General features: G+C 57.9%; 1 protein-coding gene across 1 annotated transcript; it reads right to left on the bottom strand.

Moving 5' to 3' along the window:
* Positions 1 to 2,574: 2,574 nt before the first annotated feature.
* LOC130033264 (CAP-Gly domain-containing linker protein 1-like) lies at positions 2,575 to 25,421 on the bottom strand. The gene is given in 13 exon segments (XM_056124883.1): positions 2,575 to 2,804; positions 5,193 to 5,309; positions 9,823 to 9,939; positions 11,789 to 11,889; positions 11,892 to 12,483; positions 12,891 to 12,948; positions 13,953 to 14,056; positions 14,411 to 14,427; positions 14,430 to 14,607; positions 18,094 to 18,316; positions 20,440 to 20,564; positions 24,062 to 24,603; positions 25,337 to 25,421. Coding segments are annotated over 13 exon segments (2,439 nt in total). The 3' UTR covers positions 2,575 to 2,624.
* Positions 25,422 to 26,783: the final 1,362 nt, after the last annotated feature.

Here is a 26,783-nt window from a genome sequence, read left to right as displayed (position 1 = left end):
ACAATTTGTTTTCTATTCCTGGTTATGAATAACATATGATGTCGCGTGGTTGTAGTAGTGGCTGCGCGATTTTGAAATTCCAAAATTTTAACAATTAAATCTGGAGGGATTTCTTGCCAAAACCTGCTGGGTTCCAAGATTTGTTCCTGAGTCTGTGGGATCATGGCCGTTAAGCAGATTGATCGGGAGCCAGAAAGGCCATTAGGGGGCGGTGACTAGGGGTCTTGCTGGGATGGGGAGGAAAGGGCTGGTCCCACCCCCATCCCGTGAGGCCCCACATGTCTCATCACTGAGGGCCCAAACCTGACTGTCCAATGGCCTCTGGAGGATGGCGGCCACCGAGCCGCCAAGGGGGAGCAGGTGGAGGGACAGCACCCTTTCCTCCCTGGAATGGCCCAGCGACAGTAACCTACTGCAGGGTCCAGATGCATTTCTGCCAAAAGCCACTGGATTCCGAGATTTGTGTCTGAGTCTCTGGGATCATAGTCATTCAGCACCTTAATCAGGACCCAGAGAGGCTGTTCATGGGCGGCGACTTGATGTCACGTTGAGACGGGGAGGAAAAGGCTGGCTCCACCCCCATCCCATGAGGTCCCCCTTGTCTCATCACTGAGGGCCCAAACCTGACTGTCCAATGGCCTCTGGAGGATGGCGGCCACCGAGCCGCCAAGGGGGAGCAGGTGGAGGGACAGCACCCTTTCCTCCCTGGAATGGCCCAGCGACAGTAAACTACTGCAGGGTCCAGATGCATTTCTGCCAAAAGCCACTGGATTCCGAGATTTGTGTCTAAGTCTCTGGGATCATGGCCGTTAAACAGCTTGATCAGAAGCCAGAGAGGCCGTTTGTGGGTGACAACTTGGGGTCTTTTTGTTTAGGAAAGGGCTAGCTCCACCCCCATCCCATGAGGCCCTACGTGTCTCGTCACTGTGGGCCCAAACCTGACTGTCCACTGGCCTCTGGCGGATGGTGGCCAATGAGCCACCACGGGAGAGCAGGCGGAGGGAGAGCACCCTTTCCCCCCCGGGGTGGCCCGGCAACAGTAACCTATTGTGCGATCTGGACGCATTTCTGCCAAAAGTTGCTGAGTTTCGAGATTTGTTTCTGCGTCTCTGAGATCATGGCCGTAAAACAGCTCGATCAGAAGCCAGAGAGGCCGTTTGTGGGTGACGACTTGGGGGTCTTGTTGGGGAGAAAAGGGCCAGCTCCACCCCCATCCCATGAGGCTCTACGTGTCTTGTCACTTTGGGCCCAAACCTGATTGTCCTGTGGCCTCTGGAGGATGGCGACCAGTGGGCTGCCAGGGAGAACAGGCCAGGGCACGAAATCTATTCCCACCTGGGGTGGCCCAGCGCCTCTAACCTACTGCAGGGACTGGACACATCTCTGCCAAAAAACATTGGGTTTTGAGATTTGTTTCTGAGTCTCTGGGATCATGGCTGTTAAGCAGTTCAATCAGGAACCAGAGAGGCCATGTCTCCAATTATATAGCTGAACTGGAGGTGGTTTGTGGGTATATCTCCCACATATCTTTTACCTGTTTACTTTCTTGGTCAACTCTGCCTCAAGTTTTTGGGGTCTGGCCAAACGCACGGCAGCAATTTGGGGGTACCTGGAAGTCTGAAGGCGCCATCAGGCTGCTGATGCTCTCGCCTCACAGGTACAGACTGACCTGCTGGTGGCACCATACCCCCAACCCAGTGCTTCTTAGGGTTTACTCCTGCCTCTGCACTTAGAGATTGCTCCTGCCAGGACACAGATGACTGGATGGGATTCCTGCCATTGAACCCAGATCAGCCACATGCAAGTACCCTACTCACTGCACTATCTCTTTAGCCCAAGATAAACGCTTTTAAGAAAATGGTTTACAGGCCCAGAGCAATAGGGCAGCTGGTAGGGCATTTGCTTTGGCCAATCTGGCTTCAATCCCTGTAATTCCATATAGTCTGCCCAAGCACTGTCAGGAGTGATTCCTGAGTGCAGAGCCATGAATAAGCCCTAAGACATCACCAGGGGTGGCACAAACATAAAGAAACAAAAAGAAATTGGTGTATCAGAATTCCATTGTAGAAACTGTTTGACTCATTTGACTCTATAGTTCTTCACTGCTAGCCAAAAATCTTTTCTAAAGAAACCTGAGAATAATCAGTTATCACTGGCAAAAAATAAATAATTTTATTAAAGTAGATATAGAACACTTGCTTGCTCAAATTTTAATACTGCTTTACATAGTTTGTGAAACAATTTCAATAATGGTCATTACTAAAAATTTCAATGGATCCAGATCTTTCACTTGTCAGACAGCTGATAATCTCCAGAGGAAAATACATCAAAATCATACATATAATTATAGAAGTTCTTATTATACATGTAGCCTGGATGGTACATTATCACTTTTGACAGAACTAGAAAACATTCAAATAAAGAAAAATAGATTGAAACTGGATGATAAACTTCTGATGGTTGAGGTCCTTCATTCAATCTTTCTGTGGTAAGAAAATCCAAAATTAGTAATGTTGAATTTCTCATCATACATTCATCTAAAACCACAGTGAAAAATGTAAACCTCGTAAAGACAGTAAAATGGTTATTCTAGGTGTTTCACAAATAGCTGGTTATGTCATCCTTCAAGTGCTGGTGATTGCTGCACAGTGCAGAGAATGGGGTGGCCGGGCCGAAGTTGTCGTCGTAATTGTTGAGTCGTCCCCGTTCCCGTCGAGAGCCACCTCGGATATCATCTCCACTTTCATCTTGAGGTCCTGATTCTTTCTTTGGAGGTCCACGATCACGGAATTCAGGAAATCGATCTGTGTTAAAGGAGAGCGTGAGACGGTGAGCCATCTGCGGGAGCCATCGGAGCCCGCCACAGAGGAGGCTGGGCCCCGCTTCCAGTCCCCGCCCCAGGGTTGGAGGCAGCCAGAGCTCCCCTTTCCCTTCCTGAGCGCAAGCTCCCGGGTGCCCCAGGGAAGACCCCAGGAGGACATGCTGGGCCCCCTCGGTTCCTCTCAGAGCAGGGAGTCAAGAGGGCCTTCCCTCTCCTACAAAGACAGACTCACTTCTTTAAAATCCACGGGGCGGGGGGGGGGGAATCCCACTTTACAAAGGTAAGCATGACTATAGGCACAAACATTCATGTTTCACTTAAAAACTGGCAGGTTTGGGTCTGAGTGATAGCACAGCGGGAAAGGTGCTTGCCTCGCACGCAGCCAACCCAGGTTTGATCCCTGGCATCCCATAGGGGCCACTGGAGAGCAGCCAGGAGTGATTCCTGAGTGCAGAGCCAGGAGGAAGCCCGGAGTATCGCCAGGTGTGGCCCCCAAAGAAAGAAGAAAGAAAACCATAAAGCTGACTGATTCTTTTTCTCCCTCGGGGCAAGTTCTGATGAGGAGTCTCTGAGAGTGCCCAGGCCCTCCCACACTGGAGCCAAGAAACACAGATCTCTCTTCCTCCAGGTGAAGAAAACAAACACAAAAAAACATGGAAATGTTCAGTTCCCAACAAGCCCATGCAGGGTCCACCTCCACAGCCCACATGCAAAGTTCACTTCAGCCCACATGTGCTGTCCAGGACAACGGCTGTTAAGTACAGAAGTGCAGGAAGTGAGGGTGTGCGGGAACTCCACAGGGCACTGGGACCCAGATGGTCCCCTTCCTTGGAGAGGATTCAAATTATAAAGTGTTGCAGGCCAGGTGGGATGGAAGGGGGTTTGGGAAGGAGAGACATCAAGGAGGCCCCAAGGCTGACTCCTGCCGCAGGCCAGACGCAAGCCTGGTGATGGTAGGTGCGGGCACTGGGGTCTGCAGCCAAGTGTGCACACCCCAGAAGACCCCACCCAGCTGTCTCCCTCGACAGGAGCAAGAAGCAGGAAGGCGGCCCAGAGGACCAGACTCCCCAGCTCTGCGCCCAGAGCATGCACAACGTGGCCGGGACAGCCACATGTTGGTGGACGTTTCCGTTTGCGACCGGACCTTCCTGATGGGAAGGAGGCCCTCCAAAGTGGTGTTCGACTCTGGCAAAGTGAAGATTTGCCAATTTTATGGGAGCCCGAAGCCCAGGTTCTGGGAGAGCAGCAGGAGTAAGGGCTGTGGAGGGGTCTGGCTTCTCGGCTCTGGCAAGGACGTGACCCCTTGACTGAAGGGATGTGTCCTTGTCCATGGGGCCTTTCACTCCGTAAGCATCACCTCTTGTGCTGGGAGCATGTGGGGATGGGGTTCCGGCAGCGTGTGCCCAGCCCCTGGTTCTCACGCGCGCCAGGTGAGCACCGCCCCTTCTTCCTCAGCTTCCTTCTTTTTGGCTTCTTTTATTGTGATTAATCAATTCATTTGGGGGGGGGGGGCTTTTGGGTTACAACCCATCGTTGCTCAGGAGTGACTCCTGGCTCTGCACTCAGGGACCATATGGGATGCCGGAGATGGAACCTGGCTTGGCCACGTGCAAGGCAAACACCCTACCTGCTGTGCTGTAGCTCCGGCCCCACTCTCGGATATTTTAAATGGTAGGTATTCCCCGACTCTTTTGAAGCATACACGCATATATACATATGTACATGTCTGTGTATGTATACATGCTCATCTATAACCTTTGTGGGTCGTCAGTTTGGTTTGTTTGGTGCGGTGGGGACTATGCCCTGGCTCTGTGCTCAGGGATCACTCCTGGCGAGGGAGGAGCAGCCCAGGCCGTCAGCAGTCACTCGAGCCCGGGAAAGTGGGGCTGTGTGGTCAGAGGGCACTGGCTCGCCTTCTCACGGTCATCAAAGAGCCTTGAAATGCTGCGTATGTCAACACATGTGGCTTCTCTTCCTGTCCCGGCCCAGGCTCTGGGCGAGCTAACTGGGGCGTCCAGTCCCTGCCGGGCTCCTTGCTCCGCCGAGCAGTCTGGGAGTGGTCAGCTGTTCAGTGATCTCGCCAGGCCGCCCCATGTCCCCCAGATTCTGTGTGGTCACTCCGCGCAGCACCTCCCCAGGGGTCATACAGGGGTCATGCAGGGGTACACTTCCCCTCCTGTCCCATGCGAGAACCAGGGACCAATTACTCCTGGCAGTGCTCAGGGGACCAGATAGGATGCCGGGGATTGAACCTGGGTCTGGCGTGTGTAAGTCAAACGCCCTCCCCGCTGTGCTATCGCTCTGGCCCAGGATATAGTTTCTCTCAAGGCTGAGGCCGGGCCTACACGCCCTGGTCACCACCATCACCCACCTCATTCTGCAAGTTTGCATTGGTGTTCCTGGTGTCCTCCAGGGAGGCCAGGGTCTCTGTCTTCTCCTGGGACAGTTGCTGCATAAAATGCCTGGCATCTTCCGCTGTCTGCACAGCCTGGAGAGAGAAACCTCGTTGAGCCAGGCCGGGGGGGGGGGGGGGCAGGGAGGGGTTGGCAACAGTGGCACAACACAGCGCGAAATGCCCCACAAACCACCCACACCTGCCACAGTGGCTCCGGCCCCGCTGGCCGCCGGTTCATCCTGCGGGGACTCACGTCTGAGCCGCTCAGCAGCAAGACTGACACCCAGAAACAGCCCAGGGCTCCCAAGAGCCTCCATTCCTCACACAGAATAAAAATGACATGAGCGGACAGCTAAGCAGGCCTGGGTGGAAAGCGTGGGGGCGGGGGGGAAGGAGAGGAGATGTGAGCAGTGAGCACAGGTGTGGGAATGGGAGAAAGGTAAACCCTGAGTGAGGTGGGAAGAGAGAACACCTGCCCGGCACCAGGCACCCTCGAGTCCAGGCTGCCCTGCACCGGGCACACTGCTGGTGGCACAGGGCACCCCCGAGTCCCAAGTGAGCAGACTCAGGGCAACCGCTCAAAGTCCCCCCGGAAGACAATGCTTTGCTTTACAACTTAGTGCCTCTCTCATGCCTTCCCTTACGTCTTGAAGAGCCACAGTGCAATCTTCCGTGAGAACTCCCCCCGGAAATGAACATACTGTCCTTTCTCGGTTTTATTCACAGCTTATGCCTTGTCCTAGAGGTCACCAGGCACGTGGTGACGAGCTGTCCCTGCGCCCGCAGCAAACAGCCCGTGACACACGGGTTCCGTGGGGGTGCACCTCTCCTTGTGCCGACAAAGAGCAATCCTCTTAACCGCTAAAAGGGGGTGCCCGGGGCCAACGGGGGTCGGGCCTGCTCCACTTTACCGTAAAAGACTGCAGCGTCTTGAGCTCTCTGATCTTGAAGGTGAGCCTGATCTTGTCCTTCTTCAGCATGCGGTTCTCCTTCTGGGCCTCCAGGAGGTTGGCCGAGACGTGGCTGCTGGTCTGGGCCAGCCGACTGACCTCCTTCTGGAGGAGGAAGTAACTGCCGGCCAGCTGCTCCTTCTCCCGCAGGCGCTCCTCCTGCCGCTCGGCGTCAAGCGCCTCCTTGGCCTGCAGCACGCTGGCGTGTGTCTTCTCCAGGCTGCGGGCTGCGTCCCTGGCCTCCTGCAGCGCCGCCTCGAGGGCGCCCTGGCTGGCCGCCAGCCCCTGGAGCTCCTGCTGCAGCACCTCCAGCTCGGCCTTGTGCACGGTCTTGGTGGCCTCGTCCAGCTGCGTGCGCAGGCAGCTGGCCTCGGTGCCCAGCAGCTCCTTGGCCTGTAGCGCCGCCTCCAGGCTGGCGCCCAGCTTCTCCTGCTCCTGGCGCAGCAGGTCCTTCTCGAGCTGCAGCTCCTTGTTCCTCTGAGCCAGGCCGTCACGCTCCAGCTTCAGGGCCACGCACAGGCTGTCGAGCTCCAACTGCTTCTCGAGGGCCGACTCTTTCTCGGCCGTGAGCTCCTCGATCTCTTGCACCAGCGACTTCTGATCCCAAGCCAGCTCATGATAGGAGCACTGCAGCTTCTGGATGATGTTGTCCTTGTCCTTGGCCAGGGATAGGTTCTCCAGAACCAGCTTCTTGACATGCTCCTCCAGCTGGCCCCTCTCCTCCAGGCCCTTCTTACACTCAGCCACCAGGCTGCTCTTGCTCATCTGCAGCTCCTCCACCAGGGCCTGCAGCCCCACCTTGGCGACCTGCAGGGCGTCGTTCTCCGCGCCCACCCTCTGGAGCTCCTCCTGCACCGCCCTGGCTTCTTCCAGCACTTTCTCTTTCTCCGCCTCGAGGGCTTCTCGGCCGAGCTGCTCCTCCTGCCAGAGCTTCTCTGCGGCCCGCCTGGCCTCGATGACCTTCTCCTTGTCGCAGCGTATGGCTTGGTTCAACAGCCAGAGTTTCCTCTGCTCTTCCCGCAGCGAAGAGTTTTTGGCCTCCGCTTCCTTCAACTTCAATAGCAATGACTCTCTCTCTGACTTCAGAGAGAGCTTCTCCTTCGCCAGCAATTGATTCTCTGACCTCAGGGCCCTGAGATCCTCCGACATCAGCTCAATTTCCTCTGATGTTATTAGGGAAGTTAATGACTACAGAAACAAAAGCGGGGAAGAACGGAAACAAGAATGAGATCAAGCAGGCACAAGCAAGCCAAGCACTTAATGTGGCCTAAACACCAGAAATGAAAATGGCAGAGTAGTCTTACCTGCACACGCGTGCATACGTGCATGCACACACAAGCACACAAACACGTGCGCGCACACAAACGCACACACACGCACACACACACACACTCGCAGGATGGAGAGGCTCAAACACAGTTAACTTCACAGGGTCAACATATCTACCTGCCTATTTTGTGGATGGGGGCCCCACACCTGGTGGTGTTCGGGTCTCGCTCAGGGTTCTGTGCTCAGGGATCACTGCTGGCAGGGCCGGAGGACCATACGGGATGCTGGGGATCAACCCGGGTTGGCCAAGTACAAGGCAGCACTACCCATTCTACTATCAGCCATTTTATTTTTGAAATGCCGTCTGAAATTATTCCTGACAGCTCCCCGGAAGTTTTAAGTACAGTTGGATCTTGACATTGGGGCATAAGATTTTTCCCCCCACTTCAATTATTCCATTACAAAATCCATCACTCTGTCATAGAAGGGATGCATTAAAAAACTAGTTTCCAGTACAATTCAAAGAACTACAAAAAGTATTTTGTTGTTGAACTTTGTGCAGGAGGGGAAGGGAAAAGCAACCATTGCTTGCAAAACGATTTTCACAGGGACAAACAGAGACAGGAAATGGACTTAGTCCCAAAAGTTTTACACTTTATAGAAAATCCAGACTAATCCACCAAGCTTTGGAGACTGAAGCCAACAGGTTTTGCTTGCCAAACACAGTAACAACAAGTCTCAAAATGGAGACATTAGTGGGCCCGCTCGAGCAAATCGATGAACAATGGGAGGGCAGTGTTTGCAGAAATTTGGGAGGGGCCCAGGGGCTCCAGGAGGAGTGGCCGCACACGGGCCAGAGTCTCCCTCACCTGCTCTCCCTGCCCGTCAGCAACGGGTTGTGCGTCTTCGTTTCTGAGTCTCAATGCACACCATAGTTTAACCGCCATGTACTTTCCAGAACTTTCTGCAGCAAGGGCTATCTTCTCTGTCCAGCTCAGCAGCCATGAGCCGCAGCAGGCTACTGGCGTGCGCTGGGCAGCTGACCGCTGACGGTCAGGTTACTGGAATGGGACTGACCTGAGCATGCACACGAGGCTGCTGGCCACAGAACTGGGCCGTGCAGGTGGTCCAGAGAGGAGACGTAGCCCTGGCTCTGGTGCGTGGTGGAAAGAGGCCGGGCACCAACACACACGCGGGCCATGGCCGCCGCTCAGCAGCCCTGGTTTCCTCTGATGTAAGCTCGGTTCCGTTTTCTTTCCACTGGCTTATAGATATGTATACACACACATATACATACAAGCACATATATGTATAGGCATACACATATATGTATAAACTATACATGGGACCAAGCGTGTAAAACTGAAAATGTATCAAAATATGTACATATGAATTAAAATACACTTATTATATGGATATAAAGATGTACACATATGTACATGTTATGTATGTACACACATATATGTGTGTGTACATTATTTTCCTTCTTGTTTTGGGGTTCACACCCGGCAGAGGTCACGGCTTCCTCCTGGGTGCTTGGGGGACCATGGGGGATGCTGGGGATCCCCCGGTGGGTCACGTGCACAGCAAGTGCCCTCTCACTGCGCTAGTTCCAGCCGCTTTATTTCTCCCCACTGAGCTTCGAACCTTAACATTTCTTTGATACATGAAAAAATGCCTTTGAGCAGTCAAGTGAAAACACGAAGGCCTGAACTTACTGAGCAAGCTAAAAACAAAACAGACAACCCAAGCTGGGGTCCCTGGGCTTCTATGTGCTCTGCCGGGCACCCCGGGAGCAACCCCCTTCTGGCTCTCACAGGCGCCGACGGACGGAGGAAGTGTCTGAGGCTGCAGGCCGAGGCCCCCAACAGAGCCCGACCCCGAGACGGCGGCCCTGCGCCCACACACCTTGGCCTTGTCGGCTTGCGTCTTCAGCTCGGCCACCTCCCGCAGCAGGCTCCCGTTCTCCGCCTGCACCGCCTGCAGCTTCTCCTCCGCCTGCAGCAGCAGCTTCTGCAGGGCCTGCAGCGCCTCCTCGTGCTGCGCCTGGCTCTCCGTGGTGGACTTGGCGTGCTCGGCCTGCAGAGCCTGGGACTGGCTGCGGCTCACGTCCACTTTCTCCCCCTGCGGGGAGCCGGGGGCCACCATCAGCTGTGGGCCCCCTGCCTGCCCCCAGCACACACGCGCGCACACACACACACAACGCATACAGTGCACACAAACACACAAACACACAAACATACCCGCACACACACGGCGACTCTGCTCACCAGCACATACACACACACAATGTGAGCCTCAGAGGCGATAGGGCCGAGCTCGCCTGAGGAGGCTTCGCTTTGCCCTCAGCAATGTAAAGATCAGCGTCCGACTCCCCTGGTACTCACCAAACTCCGAAGCTCTTTCTCCAAAGCCTCCTTCACTCGACTGACTTCGTTCAAGTTCTCCTGAAGACTACGAAGCGCTAGCTCCTTCCCCTGCAGCTCCTCGGCCAGGCTCTCGGCCTACCAGAGAGACAAGGATGGAGTGAATGGACCAAGCGGACGAACAGGAACAGGAAGGGGAAAACAAAACAGAAAGCACGTATGAGAAGCCCATGACCCAACACAACCCCGAAAAACAGAGGCGTGAGGTGAGTGCGATTGCCTGAAGTTCTCAAAGCCAAGGCCTTGGCGCCGTCAGTTCTGGTGATGACTGTCTAGTGGTTACTGAAAACGGCTCAAACAGAGGCGTTTTCTAGACCTACATTTGGAGTGACCAGAAAATAAGAAAGCCTATGAGAAAGACTGACTTTCCAGGGGCGGGGAGACGGCACAAAGGGCTGGAGTACACACCAGGCCCGAGTTGGAACTGCAGCACCACTGGGCGAGCCTGAGATCGGTCCACAAGCTGAAAGACCCACTACTGCTGGGCGGGAGGACCCCAGAGCCGAGAGCATGGCTTGGCGAGGAAGAAGGACGTAAGCAAGGGAGGAGGGAGGCTAAGGATACGAAGGAGGGAGGGAGGAAACAGGGAAGAAAGGGAAAGGGAGGGAAGGGAGGGAAGAAAATGTTATCTTTTTTTTTTTTTTGGCCCGCTTGAGCTAATTGATGAACAAAGGGAGGACAGTGACAATGACAGTGACCCTATGGGATGCTGGAGATCGAACTCACGTAGGCCGTGTGCAAGGCAAATGCCCTTCCCACTGTACTATCACTCTGGCCCCCAAGATTTACTTTCTTGTAGTTTCTTGTCTGTGACTTTAAAAGTTTGAGGGGTTTCAATATGAAATTTAAATTGAAGAACCTCTAATCCACTAGACAGCAGAACGTGACGTTTGTTACACCTTGATGCGAACAAGTGGTTCAACTATGCCCTGCTGTGTCCTAGGAATTGATTCTGTTTGTTTCTGGAATGTCAGCTAAGGAGTCCTGAGTCCTGAGAGGAACTCCCGGGGGTCTCTGGGTCCTTCTGTTATGTCTGTCAGTCCTGTCTACAAATCCCACAGCCCTTCCATCTTGGCCAACAGAGAAGTTTCTTCAACAAAGCGCACAGCGCCATGGGGGTCGGTGGGGGGCGGCTGGGAGGGTGCGTCCTGCCACCACAATCCTATAGGAGTTAAAGGGCATTTTTCCAAGGGGCTCCTGGGTGAGAACTGCAGCTTCCTCGGCTTGGCCCAGATCTCACTGTCTTGTCCTTCCCCAGGGTCAGGGCTACCATGAGAGTCCATGTCCGTGGCCAGCAGGAGGCCATGCTGGAAGGCGGACTTGGCCCAAGCACCCCTTAGAGGCTGAAAGGGATGAAATCTCTGCAGGGCTGGGCAGGGGCTTGTGCTGCAGGCAGGGAGGGGCCGGCAATGAGAAATACCAAGATGGGCCACGTCACCAGCCCTGAGGGAGCTCAGAGGCTCAGAGGCATTGAGCACCAGCTGGAAACTGAGGCGCCTCGGGGAGAGGTTGGCAAAGCCAGTCACACGAGCAGGTGGTCAGCAAGGTCAGGGAAAGAACCCTGCGGCCAGACTTGAGCCCAAGGGTCTGGGCGGACTCGGCGAGTACGCAGGGGGCCTAAGGGGGGGGCAGAGGTTTGCTTTGGGGGCTCCTATCTTGTTTTCTCACTGGCCTTGTGAAGAGTTCTCAGTTTCAGAAAGACCCCAGACGGGCCCGATTAGCCGGGGCCAAGGCTTGCACGGCATCTGGGTGCTGGGGACCAATGACAGTCCCAGAATCGTGCCGACACGTTCTCAGTCCCATCAGAGGGAACCGCACGGGACGTGACCGGGAGACCTGTCAGCACCAAGCCGGAACACGGCGGCGAGCAGACAGACACACAGCATGCAGGGAGCGAGCGTGGAAGTGGGCGAGGGCACCCGGGTACCAACCTGCCACTCTCGGCCCGCTTTGCATTCTCTAACTCCTGAATCTGCTGCTCAGCCACCTGGAGCTGCTGCCTGAGCTTCTCCATTCCCAATTGACCTCGGAACTGGCCTTTCGGAGCCCATCGAGCTGCAAGAGCTTCTGCTGGGTGGCCTCCAGCTGCGCCGTGGCGTCGGCCAGGGCCTGGGCTTGCTGCCTACACATGGCCCGCAACCCCTCCAGGTGCGTTACCTTCGTCTCCGCCTCCTGCAGCTTGTTCAGGGCGTCCTCCATCTCCACCAGGTGCTGGTCCTCGGTCTGGTCGAGCTTGGCCCGCGCGGCCTCCAGGCTGTTCTTCTGCTCCTGGGCTGTCCTGACCAGCCGCGACCTGAGCGTCTGCAGCTCAAAGGCGTGCGCTGCACGCTCAGCCACCTGCTGGGCCTTCGAGTTCTCTACCTCCTGCTGGTACTCGAACTGCAGCCTCTCCATCTGCATCTTGAGCTCGGCCAGCTCGGCCGCCTCGGCGCCCACGCCCCGGCTCACGGACGCCTTCGGCTCGCCCATGGCCTGTTGGTGCGGGGCGATGGCCGTCTCCAGCTTGGACTTCCACGGGGCGATCACGTCTGTGTTCTCCTCGTTGGCATGGTCCAGCTTAGTTCTCAGCCCCTCGTTCTCCTTGGCGAGCTTCTCGGAGGCCGCCTGCAGGGCCTTCACCTCCTTCTGGTGGGAAAACAAAATTTCCATGAACTTAAAACAGGAAGGAAAAGAAGCAGAAATAGAAATTATTCTTTTGCAAACTGACTGTTTGCTTTTTCTTGTTTTAAGGAATACCTTCCAATAAACTGGGGTTCTAAAGGATTTGATTTGTGCTGCTCGACTGAAAATCAAAGCTGAGGCAAAGGCGTAGACCCAACTGTCAGAACGAGAGGAAAACGCTCATCAACAGCAGCCTCCGGCCCCAAGGAGCAGAGGTGCCTCCGCCGGGCCCTGCCAGGTGCATGACCCCTGGTATCCCTGTCTGATTCGGAGTCTCCAGCAGAAGTGGTCCCGGCGGGGTCGGCCAGGCCACCCCGCATCCTTGCCTGCACCCTGCAAGCCTCTGGGACCTGCCCGGGCTTTACCTCCAGGTCGCCCTTGGTGATGGACTCCTCTTCGACTCGGAACTGGAGGTCCTCCACTTTCCTGTGGGGGAGAGGGAGAGTTGTGAGGGGCGTCACTGCTGCCCCCCTTGAGGGCCACCATCCTGTAGATGCACGCCTGACCCAGCCCCCGCCTCCACACACAGGAGGGCTGAGAGAGTCAGCGAGGGCCAGAGCGAGAGTACAGCGGGCAGGGCATTTGTCTTGGCACGTGGCCGTCCCGGGTTCAATTCCCAGCATCCCATTATGGTCCCCTGGGCAATGCCAGGAGTAATTCCTGAGTGCCGAGGCAGGGAGCATCGCTGGATTGACCCAAAAAGAAAAAAAACAAAGTCAGCGAGTCCCCTCGGCTGTGAGCACTGGGTGGTACCCGCAGGCTACAGGAGGAAGCTCTGTCGAGCCAATGCCAGGCGCACTGTCATATCAGCCTTTTCTGCCTCGCAGCTAACAGAGGTGGTTAGAGACTGACCAGGTGCGCGTGCCAGTCCCTCCCAGCCAGCGCCTGTCCCCGCATCGGGACAACAACTGAGCCCCTGGGGGAGAAGCAGCAAATGACTCGGGGCCAGGGCGGGGGGGCAGGAGGGGCTCCCAGGGGACGTGGCGAGTTCGGCATGTGGAGCTGAGGGGCTGAGCCGGGCACTGGCAGTGCCCCTGGGCACCACACTGCCGGGAGCCCATCTGAGAAGACCGTCTTGGCCGGCACCCCGTGTCCGTCTGTCTGCAGCCTGGCCTGAGCCCTGCCTGTCTGCTGCCGTGCCCCATGGGTGCTGCGGGTTTCCTCCCGCCCAGGATTAACCCCAGGGACTCCCACAGGGCCCCACTGGGATACGACAGTTCCCGGCCACCCAGCACAGGTCTCCTGAACACCAGGCCACGTGGACACAGTAGGGAGGGCCGGGGGTGGCTGGGCTCCAGTGAGCTCCCCCCATCCCCCCCCAATGAGGCCACTCTCAGGACTGGGCACCCGCTAGTTTGTGGTTCTCACAGCCCTGGAAGGCCAGGAGCACCCCACCCGAGGCAGCCCCCCAGCTCCTGGCACGGCCTCACCTCTTCTCCTCCTCCAGCTGGTTCAGCAGCTCCACCTTCTCCCAGTCGGTCGCTTCCAGCATGGCCCGCAGCTCGTCCATCTTGGCCTCCAGCTCCAGGACGTGCTGTGGAGGCAACTGCGCGTGAGTGTCCTCGCCCGCCCCCGACAGCCCTCTGTGGGCTGGCACCGCCACCTGCCACCGCGGCATGCTGAACACGTCTCCCACCTAAGCTGCAGCGTTTCTGGAAGGCCGGGGGGGAACCACACCACGAAAGCACCAGCGGGGATAACTCGGCGCTCCCTGAACCCCCACGGGGTGAGCAGAAGGTACATGCGATCAAACCACGCGCCGGATGCCACCGCAACGACGGCAGACGGGGACCCACGGCCTCTCCCTGCACCGCCTGCACCAAGGTCGCGCCCAGCATTTGCCGCAAGCGTCTCTTGGCCCCGGCACTGCCGTCTGCACAGACGTCACCTGGTCGTGCCCGTCCCAGCCAGGGCCAGCTCCTGCTCTATCTCCCCCACATGGCTCGTGGCCTTGGCCACCTCCACCCGCTCCAGGTCTCGCTCGGCCAGCAGCTGCTCAATGTGCTGCTGCTTCTCCTTCAGCGCCTCCTGGAGGGCGGTTGTGCTGGAGATCTTGCAGGCATAGCGAGAGGAGGTTTCTGGCAACTGCAAAGGAAAAAGAGACGTGAAGGGGGTGGGGGTGGCGGACGCGGGCATGCACACGGCTATCCTCAGCAAAGCAGATGGAGCAGCGCTGCATCCGTGCATATGGGCCAGCGACTCTCAGCAGAAGCGTCTTGAAACCTTCCCGAAGGTCCTTGGACGGGACCTGGGCTCCACTGACCTCGGGCCTCGTGGGAATCCAGAGACTCTTCTGCAGAGCCGGAGGCAGCCCCCTCCACAGCCCGCTCTGGCCTGAGCTTCCTTAAGGCTGAGCCCTTGGCATGAGCTTGAGGCCGGCTCCAGCATCTTCAGCCTTGCAGGTCCGTCAGGGTCTCCCAGGGCAGCCTGGCCCTTCTCTCTTCCTCTTCCTTTCAGCTCACCTCGCTCTCCCCAGCACACGCCCCAGGCCTGAATAGCAGTAACCAGAGACTCTTGTCTCTGGGAATGGCCCCGTGCCCCTGAGGGTCACTGGGTGTGACCCCATAAAAGACCCCTGTGCCATCTGCCTTCGAAAGGGGGGATGAGAGGCTAGAATGGTAAAGTTGCGGGGAAGGCGCTGGCCTTGCACGCCGCTGCCCGAACTGGATCCCAGGTACCCACCCCATAGGGTCCCGAGCCCACCAGGAGTGAGTCCTGAGTGCAGAGCCCGGAGGAAGTCCTGAGCATTGCTGGGGTGTGGGCCAAAATCCAGGAAAAAAAGGAACAAGTGGTGGGTGAGCATGTGTGAGGGTTCACGCCCAGCGAGCAGGACAGCAAGGGCAGCTCAGGGGAAGACCAAGCACAAAGGGAAGGAGAGAAGAGGCAAAGACAGTGAGGAGGGGAGGGGAGTGGGCTGGAGGGCCGCGGGGACCGGGGGTCCTGTCCGTTCTGTCCTGGGCTCGTGGTCACTCATGGTCGCTCTGCAGACCAGTTTCCTTGCGGCACAATGGCCCCTGCAGGCGGGGACACAGCGGGACCTGGTCTTCATTCTTCAGGCACACGGTGGCGGGCGCTGGGGCGGGGGTGGCCGAGGACGTCCGCTCCTTCTGCCCGGCCACGCCTGACCCATCGCCCTGCTCTTGCCGCTTCCCTGCATCATCTGAGCTGCTGCCAATTGCCTGCTGACTGACGGGCCCAGCAGGGCCCAGGCTGTCCACTGCTGCTTTGCCTGCTGCGAACTCTCGAGCTACCTGGTTCTGTCCGGGGAGCGGGTCATCCTTGCCTCTGCGTAAGGATCTGGCCGTGACTCCCCAATACACTTAAAGTATATTGGTCAGATTAAATGCTCTCCCCAGGGCCAAAGAGATTTCTTTTTTGGGGGGTGGAAGGTGCTTTCAGAGGTTCAAGATCCAGCACTGTCAGGAGTGACCCCAAGAGCAGAGAGCCAGGAATAAGCCCTGAGCACCCCTGAGTGTGGCCCCAAAACCAAATAATAAATAAATAAAATTTCTAGGAGCACACGAGCTCTCCGGCCCAGCCATGTGCAGTGCTGCCGGGAACTGCAGTCAACTCTGATTTCAAGGGGTGGCTGGGAAGAGCTTGACAGCCTTGGGGGTCTCCACCAAGACCTGGGCTCAAACCCCCTCCACCGGGAGCAGCCCCCAAGCACCACGCCTGGAGTCCCTGAGCACTGCCAGGTGAGCCCCAAAACCAAAGAGCAAAAATAAACTAGGAAAGGTGGGCGGCGGTGTTCCCCGAGCCTCCTGGCCTGAGCGGGTGGGGCCGGCTGGACGCACGCGCTTCCTGGGCCCGAGACAGCTCCCTGAGGAAACGAGCACGGGAGCGAACGGCTTCTTTCAGCCAACCGTGGAGACCAGACTGCGAGGTTCAGGCGCCGGAGCAGGGAGAAAGCAGCACCCCTGGTATGGGGGGAGGCGGTGCTGAGGGGCTGGGCAAGGTCGGGGCCACGAGCTGAACTCAGGATGTTGATGCCAAAGCCTCTGCCCTGCGCATGGTGTGTGAGGCCCCAGGCTCCATGCCAGCAAGGCCGGACCCTCTGTGGGAGCCTGGTACCTCAGAAGAGCAACTCAGCCAACACGCGAACCGGGAGGCTCCCCCAGGGCACGCACGGACCTGTGTGCATGTATGTATGCGTGCACGTACGTTCCTGTGGGCATGTCTACACACACCTGTGTGCGTGCGCGCGTTCTGTCTATGCAGGTATGTGCCTGTGTGTATACACCCATCAGCCTGTGTATATACGGTATGCACTACGTGTACATGTATGAGTGCCTGTGTGTGTGTGAACGCTTGTGTGTGCACGTATGGAATTACGTTGTGGAGGTATACTTCCATGAAGCCACACAGACTCATTCTATATTCCTGTCATATGTGCTAACGGTGATGTGCAGTGTAGGAGAGAGCTCCACCCTGCGTAAAGATATGCAAGGCAGGGGCCAAAGAGCTGGAGAGCGAAGCCCCAGCGCTGCCCAGGCTCAATCCCGGAGGCCCGCCAGGAATAATCCCGAGCACAGAGGCGGGAGAAAGCCCTGGGCTCTGCCAGGTGTGACCCCAGAACAGAACAAAGCAAGACAGCGGGGGGAGGCTGGAGATACGGCTCAGGCGTGGGGCTCTTGCTCGGATGTGGGAGGCCCCGGCTCAACCCCCGCACTGCAAACGGCCCCTTCAAGCACTGCAGGGTGTGGCCCACAGTCAAGCAGAGAAACAAAACCAAATTCCACAAATGGGCTGGCTCGCGAGGGAAGGAGAGGGGCTTCTGAGTCTGCTCCCCTCCTAAATGGCGAGGCGAGGGGAAGGAGGAGTCGGAAGTGAGGATGGAGGCAGGGCAGGGAAACCTGGTGGTGGTCGAGCAAGACAGGACTGGCCCCAGGCCTGTGCCCACGGCGCGCGGCCTCCTGGCTCCCGTTTCCGTGTCACCTGTTTTGTATCTTCCGTTGCACACACACTCACTCCCTCCTCTTCCGCATCGAGGGTCAATGCAGGGAGCAGAGGGGGCGGCAGGAAGCGCAGCCCCCAGCAAAGCCAGCCCCCCGGGACACGTCTCCATCGTGGGCCCGTTTCCCTGTGGACAATATCTCAGGACACCCTTGCACAGTCGGACACACTTTAGTGTTTAGGACTCAGAGAGATGTGAGGGGAGAAGCCACGAGGCCCCAGCTTTGACTTGCGGCCCCGCAATGGACAGAAGTCGAGGCCCCTCTGTGTCGACAGGGGTGCAGAGGGACAGGAGGGAGCAGGGAGGGACGGAGAGAGCAAACAAGCAACGCCAAGTGCCAAGCGTTCCCCAGAGTCCCTGGGTCCCGCTCTGACCCTCCGACGCCCCCTTCAGCTTCCCCACTTCATCGCTATGGCAGCCTGGGGCCGGAGAGGAGCCCTGAGCACCGGAGGAAAGGCCCATCCCTGCTCCTGTCACCGGTGGTGGCTGGGAAGCCACTCGCCTGCCCCCCGGAGCTGCCCAGCCCACCCGGTCCTGTTCCGCCTCTCGCCCCTGGGGCCTGGGAGTCTGTGGGGGCCTGAGTATCGCACAGGGCGGGGGAGGGGGCTGCTTACTAGTTCCGTGTGGCTGGGCCTGCTGCTCACGGATGAGGCCACGGAGCTCACGGAGCTGAGCGAGGAGGCCGACGGGCGGCGCTTCAGGCTGGCGGGGGTGGTGGCCATCACACGCCTCGCGGGGGCCGCCTTGGCCTTGGCCGGCGTCGTGGAGGGGAAGCCGATCTTGGTGACTTTGTGAATGGGAGCAAACAAGCCGTACTTGGGCTGACACTGGAAGTACCTGCGGACAACGAGGAGGGGGGGACAAAAGACACCTTTGGCAAGAGAGACAGGCGCCGACCGCGGAGTCCACTGAGTCCCACAGTCTCACACCCCCACAAACTAACACGCTCCCACAGCCCCACACTCCCACACAGTCACACCCCAACCAACTCTCCCACACTCTCACACTCCCACTCACCCCAACAAACACACTCACACCCCAACCAACACTCCCACATTTCCACAGCCCCACACTCACATACACTCACTCCCCAACAAACACACACACTCACACACCCCAACCAACACTCCCACACACTCACGCCAACCAACACACACTCACACTCACACCCCAACCAAGACTCCCACATTTCCACAGCCCCACACTCACACACACTCACACCCCAACAAACACTCCCACACTCTCACACTCCCACTCACCCCAACAAACACACTCACACCCCAACCAACACTCCCACATTTCCACAGCCCCACACTCACATACACTCACTCCCCAACAAACACTCCCAGACTCACCCGAAGAAACACACACACTCACATCGCAACCAACACTCCCACACTCTCACACTTCCACCAAAACAAACACTCACATTCACACCCAAACCAACACTCCCACACTCCCACAAACTCAAACCCCAACACACACACACACTCACACCCCAACAAACACTCCCACATGCTCACAGCCGCCCCACACTCGCACACACTCACTCCCCTAGAAACACCCATTCACACACAACCAACACTCCCACACACTCACACCCCAACCAACACACACTCACACCCCAACAAACACTCCCAGACTCACCCCAAGAAACACACACACTGACATCGCAAACAATACTCCCACACTCTCACACTTCCACCCCAACAAATACACACACTCACACCCCAACAAACACTCCCACATTTCCAGAGCCCCACACTCACACACACTCACTCCCCAACAAACACTCATACCCTCCCACAGCCCCACACTCACACATACTCAAACCCCAACTAACACACACTTACACCCCAACCAACACTCCCAAACACTCTCACCCCAATAAACACTCCCACACTCACCCCAAGAAACACACACACTCACACCCCAACCAACACTCCCACACTCTCACACTCCCACCCCAACATACACACACTCAGAGCACAACAAACACACCCACATTTCCACAGCCCCAAACTCACACACACTCACTCCCCATCAAGCACTCATACCCTCCCACAGCCCCACACTCACACACTCACACCCCAACTAACACACACACTCACACCCCAACCGATATTCCCGCACTCCTACACACTCACACCCCAACCAACACTCCCACAGCCCCACACTCACACACTCACATCCCAACTAACACACACACTCACACCCCAACCGATATTCCCACACTCCTACACACTCACACACCAACCAACACTCCCACAGCCCCACACTCACACACTCACACCCCAACTAACATACACACTCACACCCCAACCGATATTCCCACGCTCCCACACACTCACACCCCAACCAACACTCCCACAATCCCAACGTCCCACACTCACACTCACACTCACACCCCAAAAAAAACACACTTACACTCAAACCCCAACAAACACTCCCACACTCCCACAGCCCCAGTCACACACACGCACACCCAACCAACACTTGCACGCTCTCAAACCAACAATGACACGCTCTCATTCCCTCACAAACATGCTCACACCCCCAACAACACTCACATGCTCATGCCCTCACCAACATTCACAGCCCCACACTCACACGCTCACATACACACACCCTCCTACATACATATCCACACTCCGAAGCACACACATTCATACATTCACACACACACTCCCTCGCACGCCTCCCACCCCCACCGCGCAAACCAAGGGCGATTCCAAGCAGCCTCCCCGGCATCTGAAGGGCGACAGCAGGCCCGGGGGTTCCTGCGGGCAAGCACAGCTGCATGTGGGAGCCCCAGGCTGTCCCCACATCCCTGCAGGGTCCCCGAGTGCCACCGGAAGTGGCCCCGCCTAAGAACCAAGTGAAGTGGCCTGCAGTCTCCTCAGCGCCTCCCGGGCACCGTGCATTGCCCCAGGCTGTCTGGGGGGGGCAGGAGGACCCACCTCGTTCCGGCCACGGCGCCATCGTTCTTGCCCAGCGGCTTGTCCAGCTCCACGCCGCACCAATCCCCCTTGGCGAAGTCCGTCTCCCCGAGGAAGCGCACCACACCGGCCTCCACGCCTCCCACCTGCCAGAGGGACGCGGGTCAGGCACTCTGGACTGCGCAAAGCGCCCCCACCCCCGCGAAGGAACATTCTGGCTTCAGAGTAGGGATTTCCGGAAGAAACCCCAAAGGTCAAGGTGCCATTTCCCCCTGCAACCCCTACAGGGTGAGCAGACGCTGCTGCTCAGTGTCCATGCAAGGCAGCGGCGTTCACACCCACTCGCTTACACCGGTGGCCTGGCTGACCACACCCCTGGGAATCTCTGACCCAGGCCAGCCACCTGGTGTGGCGAGGGGGTCGCTGCCCCGTGGGTGTGGGAGCAGAGCCGTGGCAACCCCACCGCTGGAGAACAATTAAGCCAGAAACCAGCTAGAGGAAAATGACTGTTCTCATATCTTAGCGGAGTTCGATTTTCCAGTTCTCCTTCACTATGCCTTGGCTTGATGCTTGGCCCCCGGGACGCAGAGCAAAACAGAATCACAGCGCTGGACACCGACGGGAATGCTGACAAAAAGGGCCAGAGCACCGGGGGAAGGGCACTGGCTTTGTGTGTGGCCACCCTGGGTTCAATCTTCAGCACCCAAGATGGTCCCCCTAGCCCGCCAAGACTGATTCCTGAGTGCAAAGCCTGAGTGACCCATAAGCACTGCCAGGAGTGGCCCCAAAACCAAAAAGTCAAAACAGAAAGGGGGGGGGAGAGAGAGAGAGAGAGAGAGAGAGAGAGAGAGAGAGAGAGAGAGAGAGAGAGAGAGAGAGAGAGACCTCAACTAATAATGCCTGAGAGCGCGGTTTTCTTTTTTCGGGTCTGGGGCAGGACTGGGTTCACGTGCTCGGGGGTCACTCGCAGCACGAGGGGTAGCAGCGTCACCCAGGACTGTCTCTGTGAGTCCTGAAGTGCCATGTGCAAAGGCCCTGGCACAGCCTCCGTGGCCAGGCGTGGGCCCTGGGCACTGTGAGTGTGACAAGGAATAAAAGAACAAGAGACAGGTGGCTGGGGTGGCGGCCCTGGGCTGAGAAGAGGCTGCAAAGTTCATCGGCGAAGAATTTGGCACAGAACATGCCGTCCCTGACCCGGAAACAGCCTCCTGGAACAGCACAGCTGGAAGCCAGTCACGTCTCTCAAGACCCTGACTTCATATCCTGGAAATATCATCTGCCCAAAACTGCCGCAAGCCTGTCTCCAGAACATTCTGTCAGAGCTCAGCTGGAGAGAAGGGAAGTGATCTCCCAAGGTCAGGAGAACCACCGCACATCAGCCCGGAGAAGCTCTTCACGGTTGGGCTCTGAGACGCCACAGGACGGACAGAGTGACCTCCCGCTCTGAGACACCATAAGACTGACTGTCCCGCTCTGCGACCCCTGCCTACTTGCGAGCACAGACGGGACTTGAGGTCAGAGCTGGGCATTTCCAGTGAGCCCACTGAGGGTCCCTGAGTCTCCAGAGAGGACCAAAGTAGCACAAGCATGGGGGCAGTCTGTCCACTGCCACTGACAGGGAGTGCCAGGGGCAGGGGACCGCCTTCCACAGGCCTAAGGCTGGAACAGCCGTCTCAGAGCCTCCGAAGGGCTCCTCCGAGGTCAGTCACGTAAACATCGGGGCCAGCTGGCGCAGAACCTGGACTTCCTGTGTGCAGGGAAGAATGGGGCAAAGGGCAGGAGGCCCTTTGGAGAGCCGGGAGGGCGCCAGCCCTGCACGGGAGCTTCGCCTCAGTGCCCCGAGGCCAGCCCCCACTCGCCACGGCCTCCTGACCACGGCTGCGTTAGGCCGTGGAGCGCCAAGCAAACCTTCCTTGAATTAGGAAAAAGACCAAAGAAAGTGTTTGGGTTTTCTTTTTTCCCCCTTCTTCTTTCAGAAAACAGCCATTATGCTGGTTGTGGTCCCCCAAAAAAACCCTCAAAAACTTCATTTTGAAAGGCGTGCTCGAGCTGAGGTATGGAGCGATGGAACAGCACAGCGGGCAGGGCGTTGGCCTTGCACACACCTGCCCGGATGTGGTCCCTGAGCACAGGGCCAGGACTCAGCCCTGAGCACCACCACCAATAAATGAATAACTGATCAGAGTTATTCACCGCAGAGCCAGTGGCAGTGTCCCCGCTCCCTTGTTCCAACGACACTAGTGTCCCTATGTCCGGGTGTGGACGGTTGTGAATGCAAGTTAAAAAAAAAAAGTCTTTTTTCTTCTTTGGGTCTTTGGGTCACACCTGGCGATGCTGAGGGGTGAGTCGTGGCTCTGCATTCAGGAATCATTCCTGCGATGCTTAGGGGACCCTTTGGGGTACCGGGGAACCCAGTTTGCTGAGTGCAAGGCAAACGCCCTCTCTGCTGTACTACTGCTCCAGCCCCCCAAACAGTCTTTAAACCGTGAGTCTCCTCCAGCTCCAATTCCCTCCCCGTGTTACTCTTTGGCCATCCCTGAACCCTGACCGTGACCCTCCAGGACCCTCCGAGGGCCACCCTGCGCCTGCACAGCTCTCCTCTCCGGCCTCCACAGCTCTGACACCGGCCTGGCGATGGCCATCCCTGTGGTCCCCGGGAAGCCACTGGCTCCGGGCCAGCCCCCAGTCTGTCTGGTCAGAGCCGCCCGCCTCAGACGTCCCCGAGGTGACTTTTCCCGGCCGCTTCCCACAGGTTCTGAAAGCGTTATTGAGTGCTTCTGCTGGGGGAGAACAGTTGTCTACAGCCAAGCGCCTCTGCTTAGGGGAGCTGTGCAGAGGAATGGGCTTGGGGTGGACTGAGGATGCCATGTGCAGGGACCTGGTGACCCCCACCAGAAACTCATCTTACAAAGGGTGCCCCCTCGCCCCCACCGAAGGCCTTCCAGGAGCTGCTCAGAGAAACCCAAGAGCAGGTGCTGAGTCTGAAGATCGAGCAACCAAGACAGCAAAACATACTCCTGAGAATGTTCCGGAGACGGGTCCCTACCCGTGGCCTACCCAGGGTCCATCCCCGACACCCCAGATGGTCCCCTGAGCCCTACCAGATCCCTGAGTTCAGCACCAGGAGGAAGCCCTGAGCATGGCCAGGTGTGGCCCAAACACCAAACCACACACGTCTGGAGAGACGGCTCAGGGCTTGCGCACGGAATGGCCTGGAGCGGCTCGGGGTGAGCCCTGTGACGCCCCAAACACAAACATCACAAACCAGAGCAATGGAACCGATTTCCAACTTTGTTCGTTGGTTTGTTTTTTGAGTCACAGTCAGAGTGCTCAGGGCTTACTTCTGGCTTGGTGCTCAGGGATCACTCCGGGATGTGCTTGGGGGACTGTACATGGGACCAAGACTTAAACCCCGGGTCAGAGGCATCCAAAGCACACGGCCTCCCCACGGCATGACCCCTCCACCCTGTTTTGGCTAAACTGGTAAAACTGGCAGCATCCCCGCACGCATCCATCACGCTGGAAACTGCAGGACCAGGTGTCCTGGCTGCTCGTGCTTCCACCCAAACCGCGAGTCTGGGAAAGCTGATGGACCAGACAGGCGAATGGACACCCACCCGCGACCGCTGCCCTCGGCACTCACCAGCACCCGGTCCCCGAGCTTCAGCTCCTGCTCCCCGTTCTTGAGGGAGCCAGCCTCCGAGAGGTTGGAGATGGACTCGCTGGCCGTCCTGGTCAGGTTGCTGATGTGAGGGGTGGCCGGTGCCTCCTTCGCGGAGGGCTGGGGTGCCTTCGGGGCGGCCGCAGGGGCCGGGGCGGCCGACAGGGGCGGTGTGGCCTGGGCAGCAGGCGCTGGCTGCAGGCCGTTGGTCTCATCGTCGGCCTGCCAGCTCCTGCTCAGCTTGGACGGCCGGATGAAGATGCCCTTCAGCGGCTCGCACTGGAAGTAGCGCACACCCGCCACCGAGCCGTCGTTCTTGCCGATGGGCTCGTCCAAGACGATCCCGGCCCACTGACCAGGGGCAAACTGGGTCTCCCCGAGGAACTGGATGAATCCAGGCTTGTTCCCCTTCACCCAGACTCGTTCCCCGACCTGGAAGTCGTCCACAAACTCCTCCTGCGTCTCCGAGGAGGGGGCGCTGGGGGTTTTCTCCCCAGGCACGGACTTCTCAACGGGAGCAGCCGCTGGAACAGCAGAAAGGGTCAGAAGGGTCAGAAGGGTCAGGAAGGGCCTGTCCAGGTCCAGTTAAAGTGTGGTTGGGGGTGGCCACACCCAGCAGTGCTTGGGACTACTCCCAGCCAATGCCGGGGGCTGCTTGTGGTGAAGCCTGGCCGGGCCCGCCGTGAAGGGGACGTGCCTACCTACTGCAGCATCCCAGGCCACAGTCATATTTGGGCAGCTGAGGGGAAATCTTTGGACACACCCCGTGATGCTACGGACCAAGCCAGGCGAAAGCTCCAACCCAGTGTCTTATTTCTGCTGTGTCCACTGGCCCATCTTCTTTTTCTTTTAGGGGGGGAGCACTCCAGCCAGTCCGCAGGGCCTATTTCTGGCTCTGCGCTCAGGGTCACTCATGTGAGGTTGAGGCTGGAGAGTCACATGGGGTGCCGGTTGCCCTCCCCACTGTACTGTGGCTACGGCCGGCAATGAGGCCCTTTAGTCCAGGTGAGTCCACCTCCCTCAGCCTGTCCCCAAGCCCGGGCGAGGGGGCTAGCAGTTAGGAGGGAGCGTGTTGGTCGCCTCAGCTGTCACCAGTTGCCGTGACACAAAAGTCACAGAACGTGAGACTCGTGTGTGAGAGCTGTCCCCAGAGCCATGAACGTGCCTACAGCTCAGGGAGCCCTTCCCGGGCGAGGACTCGGGAGGGGGTTCCCGGGTGGAAATGAGTCTCCCCTGGCCCGGGCTGAGCGCACTTACCGGCCGAGGGCGCCTTCAGGGCCCAGCTCCCATGCTTGAGGATCTTGGTGGGGGCCTTCAGCCCGCTGGGCCTCAGCAGACTCATGGTCAGGTGGTCAGACGCTGCCGCGGCCACTACCGGGCCCTGACTGTCGAGCCCACTGTGGGGCCTTCTGAGGCGCACTCGTTCTCAGGGATAAATCTCTGAAGAGCAGAGGAGAGAGTCTGTCTCACGGGAGCGACCACAGCAGCTTCCGGAGCCCAGAGAGCTGCCAGTCTGAGACTCGCCACCCCGAGTGCGACCCCCAGCCTCCCGCACAGCCCCCTGAGCCCACCAAGTGTCATTCCTGCACAAAAACTCAATCCCAAACAGACAAACAAACAACAGCAGATTCAGGGCCAGAGGGCAGAGGGGACAGGTACTTGCCCTGCGGGCAGCTGACCCTCACGCCCTCCCTGGCATCACACCCACCCCCAAACACATTCAGGAGCCAGAAATCGTCCCTGTGCACTGTGAGTGCCACTGACCACCTTCCCGTCCAGACACTGACTAGCTGGGAGGCGACTCAGCAGTGATGGCTGGTCTTGTGTGTGCATGTGTGCGTATGTATGTGTGTGAGAGGCCCGGGGTTACACACAGAAGCTAAGGCAAGCAACAGGCACACTTTTTTCTATGGGCTGAGAAGTGCCAGGGAAAAGGGCCCAGCAAGACTGCGCCAAAGGGGGGCTGGAGAGCGATAGCACAGTGGGTAGGGCGTTTGCCTTGCACGTGGCCGACCCAGGTTCGATTCCCAGCATCCCATATGGTCCCCTGAGCACTGCCAGGACTGATTCCTGAGTGCAGACCCAGGAGTAAATCCTGTGCATCACCAGGTGCGACCCAAAAAGAAAAAAAATTGCGCCAAAGGGGAGCGAAGGAGGTTTTGGCGTTTCCTTCGTTCCTTGTGACGGTGCCCAAGTTTGATAACCACAAGCCAGTATTAACTGCATTTCTTAACCCACAGAACTGAGGCAGACATGTGGATGGGGGAAGCATCGCCATGGCAATGGAACTCCGAGGAAGTCAACAATAGCTTCATGGCCACCAAAAGACCACCTGAGGGCACGGGACCCAAGGTCTGGTCAAAATTAACCCACATTAGGAGGCCCAGAGCAGGCTGGACCCCCCGAGGGAATAGGAACAAAGGCCAGGAAAGGAATTTCTAAGAGGACCTTGGACCACTCAACTCTACCCCCTTGGCAACCACCCTAGCAACGGACTCTAGGTAGCTAGAAACTCCCACCAGGGGCAGCCTGGGGAAAACCCGAGATTAGCCCCCTTGAACCAAGGGAGGGCGCTCATGCGTGCCCGAGCCCAGGGACTGCTCTTGCCTACGAGGTCGGTCATGTCACGGGCTTCTCCCCTCCTGAGGTGTGGACTTTCGGACCGAACGCAACCAGGCAACCTAACGTGTTCAGTGGCTTTCTG

Source organism: Sorex fumeus, unplaced genomic scaffold (genome assembly GCF_029834395.1).
Source record: "Sorex fumeus unplaced genomic scaffold, SorFum_2.1 ptg000052l, whole genome shotgun sequence".
NCBI lineage: Eukaryota > Metazoa > Chordata > Mammalia > Eulipotyphla > Soricidae > Sorex > Sorex fumeus.
Note: the sequence above shows the minus strand (reverse complement) of the source record. Positions and strands in the feature narration are given on the sequence as shown.